This window comes from Chiloscyllium punctatum, chromosome 20, assembly GCF_047496795.1.
Source record: "Chiloscyllium punctatum isolate Juve2018m chromosome 20, sChiPun1.3, whole genome shotgun sequence".
NCBI classification, from domain to species: domain Eukaryota; kingdom Metazoa; phylum Chordata; class Chondrichthyes; order Orectolobiformes; family Hemiscylliidae; genus Chiloscyllium; species Chiloscyllium punctatum.
Genome location: NC_092758.1, coordinates 18,946,733 through 18,966,585, shown reverse-complemented (window position 1 = coordinate 18,966,585; position 19,853 = coordinate 18,946,733). Strand labels below are relative to the sequence as shown.

Genomic DNA, 19,853 nt, shown 5'->3' with positions numbered 1-19,853 from the left:
TTCACCTCTCACCTTAAAAAATATGACCCCTAGTTTTGAACTCACCTATCCTAGGGAAAAGACATTTGCTATTCACATTATCTACGGCCCTCATGATTTTATAAACCTCTGTTAGGTCACCCCTCAATCTCCTTTGTCCAGTGAAAACAGTCCCAGCCTACCTATATAACTCAAACGCTCCATTCCCAGCAACATCTTGGTAAATCTTTTCCGAGCCCTCTCCAAATTAATAATATCCATTCTATAGCATGTTCAACCAAACCTCTGTCTATTTTTGCAAGTGAATCAGAAAGATCCTCTACCTATCCTTCATGATCCCTCATACCTCTATACCAACATATTCCCCTCCACCTCACCCCCAGGCCTTTATAGTTCCTATGTCAATTGATGCCCTTCCAATCCAAATGGCCTGAATATTCACTTGCAGGTTGGGTACACAACATTCAGACAATCACTGGCTTTAAACCTGACCCAAGGAAGGAGTCCCAGAATTTCAGATTTTTGTTACAAGTGGAACTGCGACACTTGACAGATTACCCCAGAAATCGTGCACAGGCTGGCAGGAACAGAGGCAGTCTGGCTGAAGGCCTGCCTCAACGCTTCAACCTTTTGTTGATGAGGTTTACAAAATAATGACATTTTCAAAGACTCTCCAGCTCTTACCATCCATCCCCCCATACAAACTTTGCATGCAACCCAATCCATGACTCGTGACCCCTCATGTCTCCATGCTGAACTTTGACAGTCTACCCAGCCTTCTTGACACTTTGTACCCTCCATATCAAACAATGTCACTCCACCTCTCATGGGGCCTGTAAAAACACCTTTTTTCAAGCTCTCTACCTGCTTCTATCTCCACAGACACTATCAGAACTGTTGAGAATCTCAAGCGCTTTCTGGGTTTTACTTGCAAATTACTTGGTGTCACAATGATGTTAAATTTGGACTACAGACTTTGAAATCCATCCTTCAATTTAATATGGGGAATTTCCATGGACTGAAATAGATTTCTAAAGGGACCAAAAATCACTGACTTAATATAGTCTGAGGGATCAGCTGATTCTCAAAGGTTGACCAACATGGATTGGACCAAAAAAAGGGACCTAAACTAAAATTAACATTGTATCTAAATCTGAAGTAACAAGTCAACTCTGTCCTGGAAACAGGGTCCTTCTCTCCTCTCTGTTATCTGATTTGCACTGTCAGAAGAATTTTCAGACAATGCAAATTATGCATCGTCTACCGACAGTGTATACAACATGCTGCTTATTACAAGAAGGTCTCTCAAGGCAGCCATTGAGGAGATGGATTTTGGACTGCACAACTGAAACAGGTAAAAAGAAGTCTTTATTTCTCTCTTTGCCTCTCAAAATTGCTCTTTGATTACTCAAGAAATTATTGTAATTATTTCCATATTGTTTACAGTACAAGACAGGGAGTCAGTTTAGTTGGTTGGATGACTGGTCCCTGATGTCAACTGACGCCAACAATGTGAATTCAATTCCCAAACTGGCTGAGGTCACCATGACTATCCCACTTTCTCAACCTTGCTCTTTACTTGAGCGTGGTGACCCTCAGGTTAAACTCACCACCAGTCGTCTCTCTCTAAGAAAGAATTGTCCTGTAGGACCTTGACTACTACAACAGCAAAAGCAGCAAACTACCTTTCCCCAATTAAACTGTACAACTATGTGCTAAAACACTCTACACTTTTCTTATGACCAACACAGTAGGTTGAAAATAAGGAACCCACTTTGCCCCTCCTCACCTGATCATAATACATGGTCATTGAACTTTATGTGGAGATTGAATATTATACCCACAGTTGGAGGGATAACTGCAGGACACTCAGTAACATGAACATTGAAAATAAAGAAAATCCCACATTAGACACCTGGGACACTTAAGCACTCAGTCAGAGATATGGCAAAGATCTCCCCTGGAATGATGTAAGTGCAAGGATATTCCTGTATTTATAATTTAAAGTTACTTTAAAAATACCTTAAATTTTAGAATAATTTAAAATAATTTAAATAATTTAAAAATTATTGTAAAATATTTTCTAACACTCTCCAATAGTTTTTCAGATAAATGGAGCATTGAAACATATCTATTCGGATCAAATGGCCAGCTTCTGCTGTATAACCATTCTATAACTCAAACCTGAAATGTGTGGGTTGAGCCCTTGATTTGTGTTGACGTAACTGATCACTGCAGGAACAGTGATAAAAGGAGTGGCAGAACTGGGGAATCGGTTCATCATTCTCCTTGACCCCTTTCCAGTGTCATATACACTTGCCAGATGCCTGCTTTCAAAGTTTTCTAATTCTCACTGACAGGCAAAAGAGTCTGACTTCAATTGAACAGACCCTTCTTTATTTAACTCTTTAGCTACTAATACTCAAAACTACAAACATTCATTGAAAGTTTTACTTCTTACTTCATCTAACAACTTCCACTTTAACTAACTTCATTTAACTTCACTTTGTATTACTTTAACTAAATACACATTTAACCTTAACTCTAACTTTAACTTTTAAGATTGGATTGAAACGAATATCCTGATTGGAGTCAAGACTATAAATTAGCATGAACTAGTAGACCGACTTTGCAGTAGTGAAGTGTACATCTGGACAGTCAACACCACTTTTACTGTTACATCATGATACTCTTTATTTACTGAGAAGGTTGAACCTCACAGGAAGGATGAGGAGGTACAGGACATTAATTAAAGTACCCACATTGTGGAAAGAGGCCATTGATCCTTTGAACAGCATCCCACCCAGGCCCAGCCCATCACCCCTATCCAGGCAACCCCACATTTACCATATCTTCTCCACTTTGCATACAAATCCCTGAACACTACAGGGCAATTAGTATGACCAATTCACTTAACCTGCACATCTTTGGACGATGGGAGAAAACCTACACAGGGAGAACATGCAAACTTCACACAGACAGCTGCCCAAGGCTGGAATCGAACCCAGGTCCCTGAAGCTGTGAGGCAGCAGTTCTAACCATTGAGCTATCGCGCCACCCACAGTGAGGAGGATTGATGCACAGAAAGAAAACTTTACTGTGTTCTATAACAGAATCAAAAGAATTATTACTACATAGGGGAGAGCTATCCAGCTGCTCATGTGTGCATTGGCTTGCCAAATGAGCATTTCTCATAATCTAATTTTCCTGCCTTCTCTCCACAATCCCACACACTTACTTTTCAAAGTAACAGTCTAACTCCCTCTTGAATGCACTGATTGTTTAGATCACACTTTCAGACAGTGCACTCCAGATCGTAATCATTCACTCCATGCAAAAGCTTTCTTTCATATCGCTTTCTTTCCCAGTCTAAGGATGCAGGGTATCAGGAAATGACATGAGGCAGGTATATAAATCCTACAAAGGGGCAATCTATTCAGAGATGATGAAGATCATCCTTAGAATCACAGAGTGAATACAGTGCAGAAGCAGACCAGTTGATCCATTACACCAGTTCCAGCTCTGTGGAAAAAAAACCTCACGTAGCCCATTCCTCTACCCTTTTCCCAAAGCTGGACATTTCTTTCCTCTTTAGATAATTATTCAATTCCTTTTGAAAGGCATGATTGGGCAGTGCTAGCATTGTTGCCTCACAGGGACTCAGGTTGGGTTCTAGCCTCGGATGTCTTGGAGTTTGCATGTTCTCCCTGTGTCTGCATGGGTTTCCTCCCACAGTCCAAAGATGTACAAGTTACGTAGATTGGGCATGCTAAATCGTCCATCATGTCCAGGGATGTGCAGACTAGGTGGATTAACCATGTGAAAAGCAGGGTCATAGGGTAGGGGATGAGTCTGGGTGGGATGCTCTTTGGAGGTCTGGTGTGTACTTGATGGGCCAAATAACCTGCAACCACACTAAAGGTCATTCTGCTATAATGTGCATCTCATTAATGCAAGTTCATTATAACACGATTGATGAATTGGAAACACTGTTTCTATAGCACAAATTTTTAAGGTGTGTACTTGTTATATCGCGATTCCGGCCCCATTAGATTAAATGGTGTTGCTATTACATTATTTTCTTATAATACAGGATTGCAAGAGAATGGAACTATTCTGTTATAGCAGAACCGACTGTATAGGGACTCTATGATTGTTCAGAGAGACCGAAACCACTGAGCAGAATTTTAAAATTTATTTTCTCATGGGCTTAACATGAGCAGATTGCCCTTGAATTGACTGTTTTTGCTGGGTAATTTCAGAGGGCAGTTAAGAGTCAAGCACATTGTTGAGAGTATTTAGCAGCCATTCTCAACGGGGGACATATGGCCCCCTTCGGGGCACTGGTACATTTGAAGGCGGCCTCAGACTGAAAACTGTGAGAAGGGGAACCTCAAGAATTTGTGGGGATTCTGGTTACTGAACCAGTGAAATACCCAATCAACAACCTTCATTGGAGTCAACAGTTTCCCTCCTATTTATAATATCTTTCCAGCACACCATTTCAATTTGGTGCATGTGCTAAACTAATTGCTAAACTCTCCCACACAGCCTCACTTCTGAGACAGTCACAAATCAGACTGCACTGGGTCAATGTATTTAATCAAGGGTTCCCCTTTCTCTTGGGGATCTGGGGTGGAGGGTGCTGCATGCAGCAGTCCCCTGCAACCGCAGATTGCGGTGGTTCACGGACTCCCACCCCAACTGCTTGTTCTGTGGTGCAATGGAGTCCGTGGACCATGTATATATTGGGTGTGGGCGTTTGCACTCCCTTTTTGATTTTCTCAAAAATCTCCTCCTCTGCTTTTGGTTGCACTTCAGTCCCACGCTCCTCATCTTCGGGCACCTGGTACAGAGGGGGGAGGGCAAGCCTGAAGACCTCCTCAGGGGTCTGCTCCTGGGTCTGGCCAAGCTGGCCATAAATAGGTCCAGGCAGCGGGCCATGGAGGGGGTCGTTAGGGCCGACTGCCTGCCCCTCTTCCGCGGTTACGTTAGAGCCCGGGTGTCTCTGGAAAAGGAGCACGCGGTGTCCACCAACACCCTTGAGCTGTTCAAGGAGAGGTGGGCACCGCAGGGAGTGGAGTGTGTTATTTCCCCCTCCAACTTTATTTTGATTTAATCCCTGCCCTCCCCTTCACTGTTTGATCACACAGCATTGCCCTTTGATGTGAAGGGCACTGCTTGTCACTGGCCACTCACGTGTTTCTTTTCTTCCTGATGGTGGGAATTGAATAAAGATTCGTGCACCTTGTGTCTTTCACAGTGTCTCACACCTGCACACACACAGCATGGGTGCTGGGGAAAAAATAAGCACTACCACAGTTAGGCAGTAGTGTGGAGGTAATAGGAAACCAAAACAAAACAAAAATAAACAGGAGTGTCAGACATCCTAGAGAAAAAAAGAAGAAAAGATTTAATCAAGGGTTCTCGCACCCATTACCACCATACTTCATTATCAGAAGATCAGCGTGTCTTGCTAGGCCTTTTTTAATCCTTGTTCATTTATTAATTAATTTCCTTGTCAGAAGAACCTTATGATTATTTTTATAATTTTCAGAAATAATTCTACCCCTAAGTTCCTTGGCGAAAAATAAGTGCCGACAGCATTCAGTGGGATACTTATCGTATGGTTTCATCGCATTTCCGCTAAACCCATCTTTGTTCATGTGTTTGAAAAAAATGACTACATTGTCAACTGAAAACTTGAGGCCAAGCAAATTGAAAAAGAACATTTGGATATCTCACATCAAAATAAGAAAGATAAATCCTTACATTTCTTCACAAATCTTTGAGATAATTCCAAGAGAAGGCCTATGCTAAAACAAAAGCTTATTTAAACGTCACAGAAATTAGAGAAGGGTCTTGTTACATCATACAAAATTAGTAAACTGATTGCTAAAGCTGGAAATGCTCACAACATTGGTGAGTCGCTTATCCTGCCATCAGTGTCAATAATAATATCTGATCTCATGTATTGAATGCCAAAGAAGCAATTCAGACAATTCCTTTGAGTAATTCTACAGTTGCCAGAAGAATCAATGAGATGCCACGGGACATTGAAAAAGAATCGGTCAGTTCATTACAATCCAAGACGTTCTCCTTAGGGGCGGCACGGTGGCTAAGTGGTTAGCACCACTGCCTCACAGCGCAGGGACCCGGGTTCAATTCCAGTCTCGGTTGACTGTCTGTGTGGAGTTTGCACATTCTCCCCGTGTCAGCGTGGGTTTCCTCCAGGTGCTCTGGTTTCCTCCCCCAGTCCAAAGATGTGCAGGTTAGGTGAATTGGCCATGCTAAATTGCCCATAGTGTTAGGTGCATTAGTTAGGGGGGATGGGTCTGGGTGGGTTACTCTTCGGAGGGTTGGTGTGGACTAGTTGGGCCAAAGGGCCTGTTTCCATGCTGTAGAGAATCTAATCAACAATTAGATGAAACTGCTTTACAAGATAATGATGCTCTTCTCATAGCTTATGTGAGATTCTGGAACAGAAACAAACTAATGGAAGAAATGTTATTTGACGGAAGATTAAAACAGATTCTAAGGGACTGTCTATTGTTTAAGAAGTCAGAAGTTACTTAAGTGAGAACAATATTCTTATGGAAAAGATAATTGTTTGTGCAACTGATGGTGCCGCTTCTCTGGCTGGTCAATACAGAGGATTCATCGCCCATCTAAAAGGAGATATACCTTCTGTCTTTACTATTCATTGCATAATTCAAAGGGAGCATTGGTAGCTAAAAACTTAGAAGGACGTTTCAATCTTTCGCTTTCAGTTGTCATAAAGGCTGTAAACTTCATCAAATCCCATGCCCTACAGGACTGTCTTTTCTGGCAGCTTTGTGAAGAAAATGATGAAGACTTCCAGACGCTGTTGCTGCATACTGAGGTGAGGTGGCTTTCCAAGGGAAACTGTCTTCAACTGGGACACCATAGTTTCCTTTGTGTCTAATAAAGAGCATGGACAATGACTCGTTGATACTAAGATGAACATATTTTATCCAGCAGCTATCATTCAGAAACTTAATTTGTTAAACAAGACATTACAGAACAAAAACAGTAACCTCGTAGATTGCAAGGAAGCCATTGTTTCTTTCTTAAAGAAACTCGAAGTCTATTGGCACATTATAGGACGTTGAGAATTTTTACAATTTCCAAACCTGAAGACGATCGCAGAAGCACTGAAGAACAATTGTTTATGTAAAACGTCTAAAGCAGATACACAAGAATATGCAAGAAAGATTTAACGACCTGTTAAACCTCGGTATCTCGGATTGGATTTTGAATCCAATTGAAGCGAAACCCACCCAAGTTGAGGCAGAAATTCAAGGGAGGTTGATTGATCTTCCGAGTGATATAACTGCATGTCGTCAGTTCAGTCAGTTTCAAAAAGGTTTTTGCATCAAGAGTGATCTGCCAAATAAATTTACAACACTGTGGGGAAAAGCCCAAAATTTTTTTTATTGCCTTTCCCTCAACATATTTGGTTGACAGCAGATTCTGCAAGGTAGTTTCTTTGACAAAATCCAGGAACAGAATTGATATCACAGCAAGAGGTGACCTCCAACTGTCATTGTCTAATTAAGAGCCCGATATCATGAAACTTGCAGAAAAACACCAAGCTCAAGGATTGCATTAGGCCTGACAGATGTTTAATTTCATACAGTCTTTTTTTAAGTTTTGTCCATTATGTTGGAATGTTCACGTTTCCTTGGTGTTCAATAATAAATGATTTTCTGTCTGTCTATCTGTTCGTGTTGTATCCCTGTTTGAAAGGGGGGCCCTGGAACCTCAGAAGAGCTCCTAGAGAGACTACGGTCAAAAAACGGTTGAGAATCACTGGCTTAGAGCTACATGTAGATCAGATCAGAAAAAGAAATGGTAGATTTTCTTCCCTAATGAACCAAATGGGTTTTATGACATATCATGGTAGTTTAATGGCAGTCAATACTGAGATTAGTTATATATTTTCCAGATTTATTAACTGTATTTAAACTTCTTTCAGCTGTACAGTGGGATTTGATCCCAAATTCCCAGAGCATTATCCTGGGTCTCCATGTTACTAGTCGAGTGAGATTATCACACTACATCATTATCGTTCCCTTGAACAGAGAATATTATCAAATTATAATCTAATGTTATTTACCAAATGCCCTCTGAGATTTTAGGTAAGATTTTGAGGAATGTATTGATGAATGACTTTACACAAGTTGGAGCTGTAGGGCAAAATTCTTCCAGTGCAGTTTCACTCAACACACAGACACAAAACTGGAAACAAAGGTTGTGCTGTGTATTCCAGATGGATCCTCTTTGGAAAATAAGGATGTCATCCACATTGATCAGCTGATGTTTTTATGGAAACTTGAGGCTGTGACAGACATAAGACTCTGCCTTGAGGTCATAAAATATTGCAATACTTTAGCTGCTCTTATTGTTTTAAATCTGGCAAGTCCATCAAAATTTAAAATCACACTATATATCAACTAATTAGTTTGTTTGTTTTAAAAAGAGAAGTAATTACTTTCTGAATGAAAATGGAAAACTAGAAAACTGGCTGGGATCTGAATCGAATTATATCATATGCTGTTTGGCTAAAGTCATTGTTTTGTTAAAGCTACTGTGATCTGCAAGTTCCTTTTGCCTCAGATCTGTGGCTGCAGGAAGTCATTCAAGGTTAGACAGTTTTGATTAACATAATCTTCCATTCTGGCAACTTGGACAAAGAAAAGAGAGGCAAATAGCACTAAATGTTATTTAGCTTTCTATTTGATGGTGTGCAATACATAGTGGGATTAATACACACACCATGAGAATCACAGAAAAATGCAATACAAAAGCAGGCCATCCACCCTATCAAACTAACACTTTGAAGACAGACTCATATTCATAGGTTAGGGTAATGGTAAAACTTTTACTATCTGGAAATGAATAAAGAGCAAAAATGTACTTATGTAATCTGCTCATTTACTTTGTTTCTGTGTAAATTTCTTGCTGGGCACAAACAAGCAACACAAAATTTACTCAGCAATACAATGTGTGGTGCTTCTCCATCTACTAGAAAGTGATGATGAGATATTGACCATTAAACCATTAATTCCAGCACAACACAAGTGTACATGAAATAATTGCAATCTGATCATACTCCATCTTTCTCACACATGTATTAGGTTAAAACAGGAAAAGGGGCTTAGTAATAGAGGTTACAGCATGTTAAGAAATAGCACAAGTTGTAACAGGAGGGTATCCCAAATTGATACCACACAAATAACATTTTAAAAGTTTTTTAATAGCTATCGTTTATTTGCTTTTATTTGTTGCTCTGCTTTATAGTTACAGAGCATTGACCAGGCAAGGAGAAGACTCTAGTAATTATTGTAACAATGTCCAATTAACACAGAATAGTGAAAGGATGTATTAACTGACATCTTCTCCTGATCCATTTCCCAATCTGCCCCTTGAAGATGAGGGAAAGGTTATGAAGGGTCAAGATGGCAGCAATTCATGCCTTTTCCTTAAGAATTCAGATTTGTCGCTGACCGAGCTGGTTAAATCTCGTGTTTATGGTGTTCCCACTACTCCCATCCTTCCTCAAGGATTGATAACAGCCTATCAACAAAGATATCATTGTTGAAGGTCAGAAGAAAGTGGTTGAGTCTATTCTTGTGATTGAAGGTCATTATGGCTCAAATGTTATTTTTCATCTCAAGCATGGATGTTGACCAAGTCTTGCTGTCAGGTGACTTAGGATGTTTCAAAACTGGAGAAATTGGGAATACAGCAGCAGACAGTATAATTCTCACCAGGCAAGTCCACTCCTCATCTTGGAAAGGATAGGTCATTTATAGAATTACAGGGTATTTTTGAAAATGTTCTTCTTCCTCCCAATATCCTCATGTTATTGAAATCAAAATGTATTGCTTATTATCATAAACCACAAAATTTCAATTGCTTGGAATCTTTCCTCTTTAAAAAAATAAGTTTGGTATCACTCACTGATTTCCTCAAGTTCTACTTTGCTTCATTACGGGCCTAAACTCTTCACATTTACTACTTTAAAATATCTGCATGGCTTTTGAAGGGATAGCAGATAGAATGTGCTAAACACTAAATATTTTATACAACATGAAGTGCATGACAAAGATTACCATTGGAGTAATCAAAATCATGGTACTTCTCATAAAAGTGTTTTTCACTTTGTTCAATTTTTTTTATTGCTATGCTACCCTAATGTCGTCAATGTAGACAGTACCTTCCAGAGAAGAATTTTATTTATGCAGTTCCTTTAGTCAAAATTGTTTTTATGAAGGCTATCATTTGTAAATTTCAGAAATGCAAAATTATAATCATAAGCTGGAGTTCATATTTGACATTTCAAATAAGCTGTGCAACAGCAGAAATCACGGACAAAAATCCAGCAGGTCTGGCAGCGTCCTCAGAAGCCCACTGAACCCAAAATGTTAACTTTGATTTCTCTCCACACATGCTGCCAGACCTGCTGAGCTTTTCCAGCAATTTCTATTTTTGTCTCTAATTTACAGCATCTTTTGGCTTTTATTTATTAGAATTGTCGCTGACCTTAGGAGTTTGCACACTCTCCCTGTGTCTGCGTGGGTTTCCTCCAGTGATCTGGTTTCCTCCCACAATCTAAAGATGTGCAGGTCAGGTGAACTGGCCATGCTAAATTGCCCATAGTCTTAGGTGCATTTGTCAGGGGTAAATATAGGGTAGGGGAATGGATCTGGATGGGTTACTCTTCGCAGGGTCAGTGTGGACTTGTTGGTCCAAAGAGCCTGTTTCCATACTGTAGGGAATCTAATTTAATCTAATCTAATCTAATCTAGCTGGTTAAACCTCTTGTTTATGGTGTTCCCACTATTTCCATCCTTCCTCAAGGATTGATGTCAGCCATTCATTTATGTCTTTTATAAAGGAGGGAAGCATGTGATGATGTAGTTTATTTAAAATACATTTAGCTCAGTATTCCAAGAACATAGAAGAAGCAACAACACCATGGAATGATCACTGCACAGCAATCTGTCACTGTTGTGAAAGGAGGTGAATGAAATATTTAGATTTTTCTCATCAGTAACCAAGATGCCACTAACATTTTTATAGCTCATTAACTTTCTTAACTTTCTTCTTTTTCCCCAAAGTCACTCACTTTCTGTGATATTTCTGATGACAACTGCCCCTCCTCCCATTTCAACTCTAACTCAGGTTTCTATATACCTATCACAGGAAGCCTCTTCTCTCCACTCCTACTTCCTGGATTGTTTCTTGTACCACATCCCCTTCACCTGCAGCTTCCTTTCAGACTCACTGCCTTCTTACTCACAGTGGTGTTTGTTCCCCGAGATGTCTCCTTCCTCACCACCAACCCATGTGTTGTTACTAATGTGTTTAATGGCTGCGAAAAAGTAATTTTAAAGCAAGTTATAGCAGTAGTAAAGGTCATATTATTACAGCAAGTCAGCCAGTACACTATGTAAAAATGCATTTCTCCAAACACTGCATCTTCACTGTAGTTTACTGGAGACCAGTTGCACCAATTTGTTTTACCTTTTATTTAAGGTAATGGTTCTGAAGGGGTTGATATGTTGATATTCATGTTGTATTGATTACACCCTTTTTACTGAAGTCATACACAACCTGTGGATAGAGACAAGGAGTTTAACTCTAGCTTTCAGAGGGAGCAATTGTATCTATTAGTTCCCTAAGGTCCAAGTAATTATGCCTGAACAAATGTCATTTATTGTATCAAACAATTAACTTTCTTGTTATCCAAGAGCAGCATCTCTTCTGTAGACACTCTAATCTGGAGTATCCTCACCATTAGTCACTAGATATGCAGAAGACAAAACAAAGAAGAATTTGTGACCAACAAGTGACCACAAACAGCCATTACCCAGCATCACCATGTAGTTGAGGTGGCAAATACTACAGGATACAAGTAGTGGTCATCTGAGAAAATAGCACATTACCTACCTCACTCATTTCATCATTAATCAACAAGGAACCTTCTGTACTTGAGTTCTCTGCAAGATGTTACTCCAGATCACTTGAACTTTAACATTTCCATAGTCATTGTGAATCATATTCGTTCAGAGAGAAGACAATTTGCAATATTACATATATTACACCAGTGTTGATCTGATATTAACCCATGAACCTCTAATCCTTTCTAAGCTTCTGGATGTGCGTGAATTCACATTGTCCACACACTCCTAATAGTAAACAGGACTACACAATCCCCTATACCACTAACAAGCAGAATCCAATAAGGGCAATATTTACATCCCCTGTACCTTTTATACTTATTGCATTTAATTTTCGATATCTTCAGACACCTCCCACGATCATTTCCTGCAATTGGGCGTCGTATAATAATGAGCCACACCTGAAATTTATTTCTAAAATCCATGCTCCCAAAAGGATGATAATGACTCTTCACTATTGTGTTCGCTATTTGCTTTATTTTAAGCTTCCTGTGTTCTTTTAAACACCGTGGCGATAGGACTTCAATAGTTTGATAGCTTCCTGAAGGCGTGTTCATTACAGTACATACGGTAACTCAAACTGCTCAGCGCAAGTTCAAACTGCAGACCCGGGCTCAGTTCAAACCAATTGGGTTACTAAGTGCTGAAGGTTTAATGTTTCGCCGTCAGTGTTACAGACAGCACGCTTTTTTACAGGCAGATATCTGGCATTGAGTCTGGAGAATGGGCAGCAGTAGCAGTAAGTTATGCTGCTGTAAATCTAGTAAAAAGGTAAGCCTCAGATTCCTTAATTCCGGGAACGTTTTGTTTTCAATTGAGGAAGCAGGTCAAACAAGCGTTTGCTGTTGGTCAGTAGAAGCCACGCTGTAACATGGTTACCCACGAGTGGAAAGTCTGTAACAAGTGTCTAAAATATTCACAGATCTGTCTGGCAAAATATGAAAGATCCCCAGCAGGACTTTTCTGTATACAGTAGGAAGCATGCGTTAGCTACAGTATTTCACGTGTCACTTTTGTTATGAGAAACTTGAAAGTGCAGAGATAGTAATGTGAGTTTGACAAGTGATTTCCATCCACGCAATGGCAGCACTCCTGCAGACTTTCGAAGTAAAAATCGCTACTCTGTTTTAGCTACTCTGGAAATAACCGCTAGCGACTTAAATCACACAGGGATTGTGAAAGTTTCCTGTCTGTAGATACATTGAACGGATCAGTTGGTACAACTGTTACAACGGCGACAGAGAACCAGAGGAGCCAGATGAGTTATCACTATCCAACCAACCAGATTCTAATATGAAGAAGATGAAACCGAGGGCCTAGTAACCCGTTAGCAAATGATAGGAGGGGAAGGGAGTTTCATCAATGCAAGAATAGGCTTTTAGCCAAATCAGGTGTGACTGTGTCAAGGAGAAGGAAGTGGTTCAACTTTCCGTTTTAAAAGATGAGAAAGCGGAAATGGAAAACTAAATTCAAATGTGAAGCACTGAAATGTGAGAGTCTTACTTAGGAATCACAGAAAGATAGGTAGAGAGTGTGGGAATTCCACGTTTGTAGCACCATATTTTGAACAAATGCTCCCTTTCAGTAAATTCTGTAACATACATTAACATTTGTTTTCAAATAAAATGCAGCATTTCCTTGCAACTAGCTCGTTGAAACGATCTTGAACTGTTGATGAAATTATTTCTCAGGGAGGCATTTACTATTTTCTCCTTTTGAGGCCTCCAGACCAATGAGCCAACTAAAGCTGACCCTCTTGTATCAATATTATAGATCTGTGAGGTGGCTGGCTCTAACACAGACTCCTTTCCGGTCAGCTCTGCTCCAAAGATATGTAACTGTTTCAGTATAACATGCTGGATGCACACAGCGAGTCAGAGTATCTGTAGAGAGAAAAACATGGAATTATAGATTTTTCACATGTACACTGCCTTGCCTCTGTATTCACCATCAACTTGAGCTCATTCAAAATCCTATGCTCTCTATCATAACTTGTGTAAAATAACATTTGATAATCATGCCTGTGAAGCCTGGAAGGGTAGCAGACCAATTTTTAATCACATCTTTATATTCAAATCATCATGACCTTGCTTCACCTTGGAAGCTACATTGGGTAGTTTCTAAAAACTGATACTGAGGTTGAGACCAGCAAGTAATTCAAGAGTGCACTGCACAAAGGGTGTCAACATCAGCTACCTGCTAACTTTCATACTATCTGTGCAGTCAGTGCTTCCCACACTGTGGAATGCCTGCAAGACACTAGCACCTGTATCATTGGAACATCTCACTACCTAAACCCTTTTGAAGAGGAAGCACATTGCAGACGGTGCTTAGATCATTTACAGATTTTGCTTTGGAAGAATAAATAATTCCTGACAATAAGAGAGAGAGGACAGAAAGGAGACAATTCCTATATCCTCAAGAAGGACCAGAGGACTGCCATCTAGGACAATGATTTCGCACATGTGAACAACGTTAGGAGGGTAAATTAAGTGTCATATCCAACCAACTAGCCTCACCTGCTACTTAAATGACAAAATCTCCATCACTCAGCAACCAACAATTTCTATCTATCAGGACTCTCAATAGTCCTGTATTATTTCAACTTCACACACTGAGTACTGTCACATCCCCATCTCACAGCTTGCACACACTGGCAACTGTTCATCTGTGCATTGACGTTTCAGGCATGAGCCCTTCTTCAGTCCTATGTCAATTCTCCTGCTCCTTGGATGCTACCTGACCTGCTGCGCTTTTCCAGCAACACATTTTCAGCTTTGATCTCCAGCAGCTGCAGCCCTCACTTTCTCCTAGCTGTTCATCTGTGACAGCCACGTCACTTAAACATTGATATCCTCTGACACACATTGTTCTTTCCTGAAGAGAAGTTAATGTACACAAGAGGCAAAAGGAAATAACTCCAAAGGAGGAGATAATATGGCCATTTTTGGGAGGGGGCTCCCTGACAACCCTTCCACACTTCCTCTTCCTCCTCCCTCTTCTAGCTGCTTATCCTTCTCCGTTGTGACCTTTGCATATTCACGCATTTACCTTCGATGTCAGGAGAAAGCTTCACTCAGCCTATAAAAGAACATACAAATCAGGAACAGAAAGCAACTGGTTTATGCACAAGGTTTGAAGTCACCAAAAATAGAGCTTCATCAAAGGCCTGACCATTCTCTGTAGAAACTGAAACTTTAAGCAAGTATGGAAATAGTCACTTAATAGTACAGAACATTGAGTATTAAGTAAAATAGACATATTGTTGAAGCTTTCAGTCTTGACAATCATCAGGACAGAACCACAAGAATCCCAAATAATCAAGGGAAGAACAATTCAAACTGTGTGAGAAGAGAGTGCTGATTGGTAGATGCATTGCCATGGAGAATTGAGGGTACAACTAACTGCTGAGCTTTTGTTGAAATACAAAGGCAAGTTGATTCATCAGATTGCTTAGAGTATTGCCATGGGGCATGCAGCAGGCAGTGGCTGACCCCAAGGATTTGTTTGGTTGAAGAAGGCATAATGTGAGAATATGTTTTTTTTATGTTTACAATGGACTGGAACATCTCTATCCTCAGTAATGGGAGGGCCCAGCATAACAGACCAAAAGATAAGGTTAAAGCATTCGCAACAGCCTTTAGCAAGAAGGACCAAGTGGATTATCCATCAGCCACCTGCTGAGGTCCCCAGCATCACAAATGCCAGTCTTCAGCCAATTTGGTTTACTCTGTAAAACGGCTGATGGCACTGACTAGTATGGGCCCTGACAACATTCTGATGATAGTACTGAAAATTGTTCTCCAGAATTTCTCGTTCCCATCACCAAGCTGTTCCAGTCCAGCTGTAATGTTGGCATCTGCCTGACAATGTGGAAAATGGCCCAGGTATGTTCTGCACACAATAAGCGGGTCAACTCCAACCCAGCCAATTACTGCCCCATTAATCTACTCTCAATCATCAGTTAGGTGATGAAAGGTGTTCTCAACAGGTGCTACGAAGCAACAGTTGCTTAGCAACAACCTGCTCACTGATACCTGCAAATCCACCATCCTGATTTGGAAATATATCGTTGTTCCTTCTGTGTTGCTGAGTCAAAATCCTGGAACTTACTCCCTAACTGTATGGGTTGATAGCATATGGATTGTAGTGGTTCAAGAAGGCAGCTTTAAGGGCAACTAGGGCTGAGCAATAAAATATGGCCCAGCTAGTAATACACATATCCCATGAAGGAATTTTTTAAAAATGCCCTGTATAGGAATATGTGTTGTATATGTAAGTGAGATGCACAACTAATGTTGGATACTGTCTGTGTTTCGAGAGTGTGGTGCTGGAAAAGCACAGCAGGTCAGGCAACATCCGAGGAGCAGGAGAATCGATGTTTCGGGCATAAGCCCTTCACCAGAAATGTCTGTGTTTCCAAATCATGGCTGATTGAGTGCAGTCAGAACTCTGTTGCAAACAGTGAAGAGATATAAGGTTTAATATGGCTGAACAGTCATTGGGACATCTAGCTTATGCCCGACATTTTGGCTGCCATATAAATCAATATGTGGTATTTGTATTCAATTAGGCAAAAGTGAGGACTGCAGATGCTGGAAACCAGAGTTTAGATCAGTGATGCTGCAAAAGCACAGCAGGTCAGGCAGCATCCGAGGAGCAGGAAAATCGACGTTTTGGGCAAAAGCCCTTCATCTGGAATAGAGGCAGGAAGTCTCCAGGGTGGAGATCTCTCCACCCTGGAGGTTTCCTGCCTCTCTTCCTGATGAAGGGCTTTTGTCTGAAACGTTGATTTTCCTGTTCCTCAGATGCTGCCTGACCTGCTGTGCTTTTCCAGCACCTCTCTGGTCTAAACTTACCTCAGATTACAACAGGACCTGGACCAGATGGGCCAATGGGCTGAGAAGTGGCAGATGGAGTTTAATTCAGATAAATGTGAGGTGCTGCATTTTGGAAAAGCAAATCTTAGCAGGACTTCTACACTTAATGGTAAGGTCCTAGGGAGTGTTGCTGAACAAAGAGACCTTGGAGTGCAGGTTCATAGCTCCTTGAAAGTGGAGTCGCAGGTAGATAGGATAGTAAAGAAAGCGTTTAGTATGCTTTCCTCTATTGGTCAGAGTATTGAGTACAGGAGTTGGGAGGTCATGTTGCAGATGTACAGGACATTGGTTAGGCCACTGTTGGAATATTGCATGTAATTCTGGTCTCCTTCCTATTAGAAAGATGTTGTGAAACTTGAAAGGATTCAGAAAAGATTTACAAGGATGTTGCCAGGGTTGGAGGATCTGAGCTACAGGGAGAGGCTGAACAGGCTGGGGCTGTTTTCCCTGGAGTGTCAGGGGCTGAGGGGTGACCTTCTAGAGATTTACAAAGTTATGAGGGGCAGGGGGTCGGGGAGTCCAGATCTAGAGGGCATAGCTTTAGAGTGAGAGGGAAAGATATAAAAGAGACCTAAGGGGCAACTTTTTCACACACAGGGTGGTATGTGTATGGAATGAGCTGCCAGAGGCTGTGGTGGAGGCTGGTACAATTGCAACATTTAAGAGGCATTTGGATGGGTATATGAATAGGAAGGGTTTGGAGGGATATGGGCTGGGTGCTGGCAGGTGGTACTAGATTGGGTTGGGCTATCTGGTCGGCATGGATGGGTTGGACCGAAGGGTCTGTTTCCATGCTGTACATCTCTATGACTCTAAAAATATAGACCATGTATTCCAAAAACCGACAGTGTAATTGTTGTTCACTTTTGATATTTGGTATTTTTGCCATTCTGACCTACAGCAAATGTCCAAGGCCTTGGTGACACCAAACTGGAGTGTTGCTTGCAGTTTTGGTCTCCTTATATGAGGAAGGTTGTTCTGGCCATGGAGGGAGTACAACGAAGACTAAGTCCTGAGATGGAAAGACTGATGCATGAAGAGAGACTGGATCGGTTAAGATTAAGTTCACTGGAGTTTATGAAAATGAGTTTCTAAGCCTACAAAATTCTAACAGGGAAAATGTAGGAAGGATGTAACTGATGACTGGGGAGTCCAGAACCAGGGGTCACCGTGAAGGATCTGGTTAAGGTCGTTTAGGACTGAGTTGGGGGTAAATCTCTTCACTCAGAGTGGTAAGCCCATGGAATTCTCTGCCACAGAAACGCTTGAGTGTAAAACATTGAAGGCGTTAGGTATAGCTCTTAGGGCTAAAGTCATTAAAGGGTGTGGGGAGAAAGTGAGGAGAGAGTACTGAGTTGGAAGATGAGCCACAATCACATTGAATGGCAGAGCAGGCTGAAACGGCTGAATAACCTACACCTGCTCCGATTTTTTTCTGGTTATTTTTTGTTCTAATGAGTAAAAGACGAAAAGCCTCAAGATCATGGTTCAATATTTCAAGTATGAAAATAACCCAAAATCCTGAGAATTTCAGGAATAGCTGGAAATAAGCAACGAGACTGTTTGTTTGTGTGAAGTTAGATTCCTTCAGCTAATTCCAATGAGCTGTTTTTCATGTCCCTGAATGATGTGCAACTGTTATGAAGTTACGTGAGGTCATAGACTGGAACCTGGACTTTCAAACTGGGAACTCCTGTCTTTAAATCAGAATTACAAGAATACTGAAGTCATGATCTGGCTGTGCTACAGTTTAGAGGCACTTACCAGTTTGTAAATATGGCTCCAATGCATTTCTCATTGAAAATGTACAAGCGTAGCCTTGAAAGGCTGAAAGAAATGCACAGCACAGAGCCCAGTTTGAGCCCCTCTGACCCCGCCTGTAGTGTCCTTCATGTGCTTTTTCTTAAGTCCCTAAGCTCTGAAATGCCTCCCTAAAATTCTTCCCCTCTCTCATTCTTTTCAAAAAGCCTTAGAACATAACGCTCATGCTCAGGAGTTCAGGCGGCATTTGTCAGGAGAAGCAATGTTAACTTTTCAGGTCCATGACCATTTACCAGGTCAGATGCTGCCAGCATTGTCTGTTTTATTTCAGATTTCCAGCATTACTTTATTTAATATTTAATTTTAACACAAGCTTTCTTTAATTACATCTGAATTGCAAAACATGTCAGTAAAGTTGGCCACTCCGCCCGTAGGGACTGCTCCAGCATTCAATTTAATAATTCCACATACCCACCTATCCCTAATAACACTTCACCTTCCTGCTTGTCAAGAATCCATTTACTTCTGGATTAAAAATATACAAAGGTTCGGCGTCCACCACCTCCTGGAGAATGGATTTCCAGAGACGCATGACCCTCTGGGAGAAAAAAAAATCACCTCTTCTGTTTTACACAGGCAACCCCTTATTTTTAAGCAGCTTTCCCTAGTTTTAGATTCTTCTACACCATGGTGAATTGAAGCATACTGCTCTACTTTTGCACTCAGTTTTCCTTGCGATAATAACATTCTGTTACTTTTATCCTACTGGCCTGCCATACCTGCATATGAACCTTCATGCACTAGGACACCCACATTATTCTGCATCTCAGAGCTCTGTAATCTTTTACCATTTAGATACCCTTCTTTTTTTCTTCCCTCTGCCAAAATGGACACTTTCACATTTTCCTACTTTATTGCCCGTTTTTGTCAGATATTTGCCCACTCACAAACTGTCGATAACCCTCGGTTGTTTTCTTATTCATTCTTCACAGCTCCATCTTCTAACCAATTGCTTTTGAGGTAATTGGTTAAAATTATTTACTTCATCTCATCTTATTGATAGATCCTCCAATTCTTGTCTAGTCACCCCAATCAATGTCTCTAAAACTCTGTGATATTCAAAACAATTTTGTCAATCCAGTCATAATGAAGTAGTTTGTGTAACTAAGAAACAAGATGCAGCTCTAAATGGAAAGTGTTTTGATAATGATAAGCCTCATGTTACACCCTTCCGAATGATTGT

The 19,853-nt window shown here is 40.7% G+C and overlaps 1 protein-coding gene across 1 annotated transcript in view; it reads left to right on the top strand.

Moving 5' to 3' along the window:
• Positions 1-12,576: 12,576 nt before the first annotated feature.
• ccdc69 (coiled-coil domain containing 69) overlaps positions 12,577-19,853 on the top strand; it is a 61,544-nt gene continuing 54,267 nt past the window's right edge. The window contains exon 1 of the mRNA XM_072590452.1: positions 12,577-12,740. Coding sequence (XP_072446553.1) covers positions 12,693-12,740 — 48 coding nt within the window. The 5' untranslated portion in view covers positions 12,577-12,692. The remainder of the gene's footprint in view (positions 12,741-19,853) is intronic.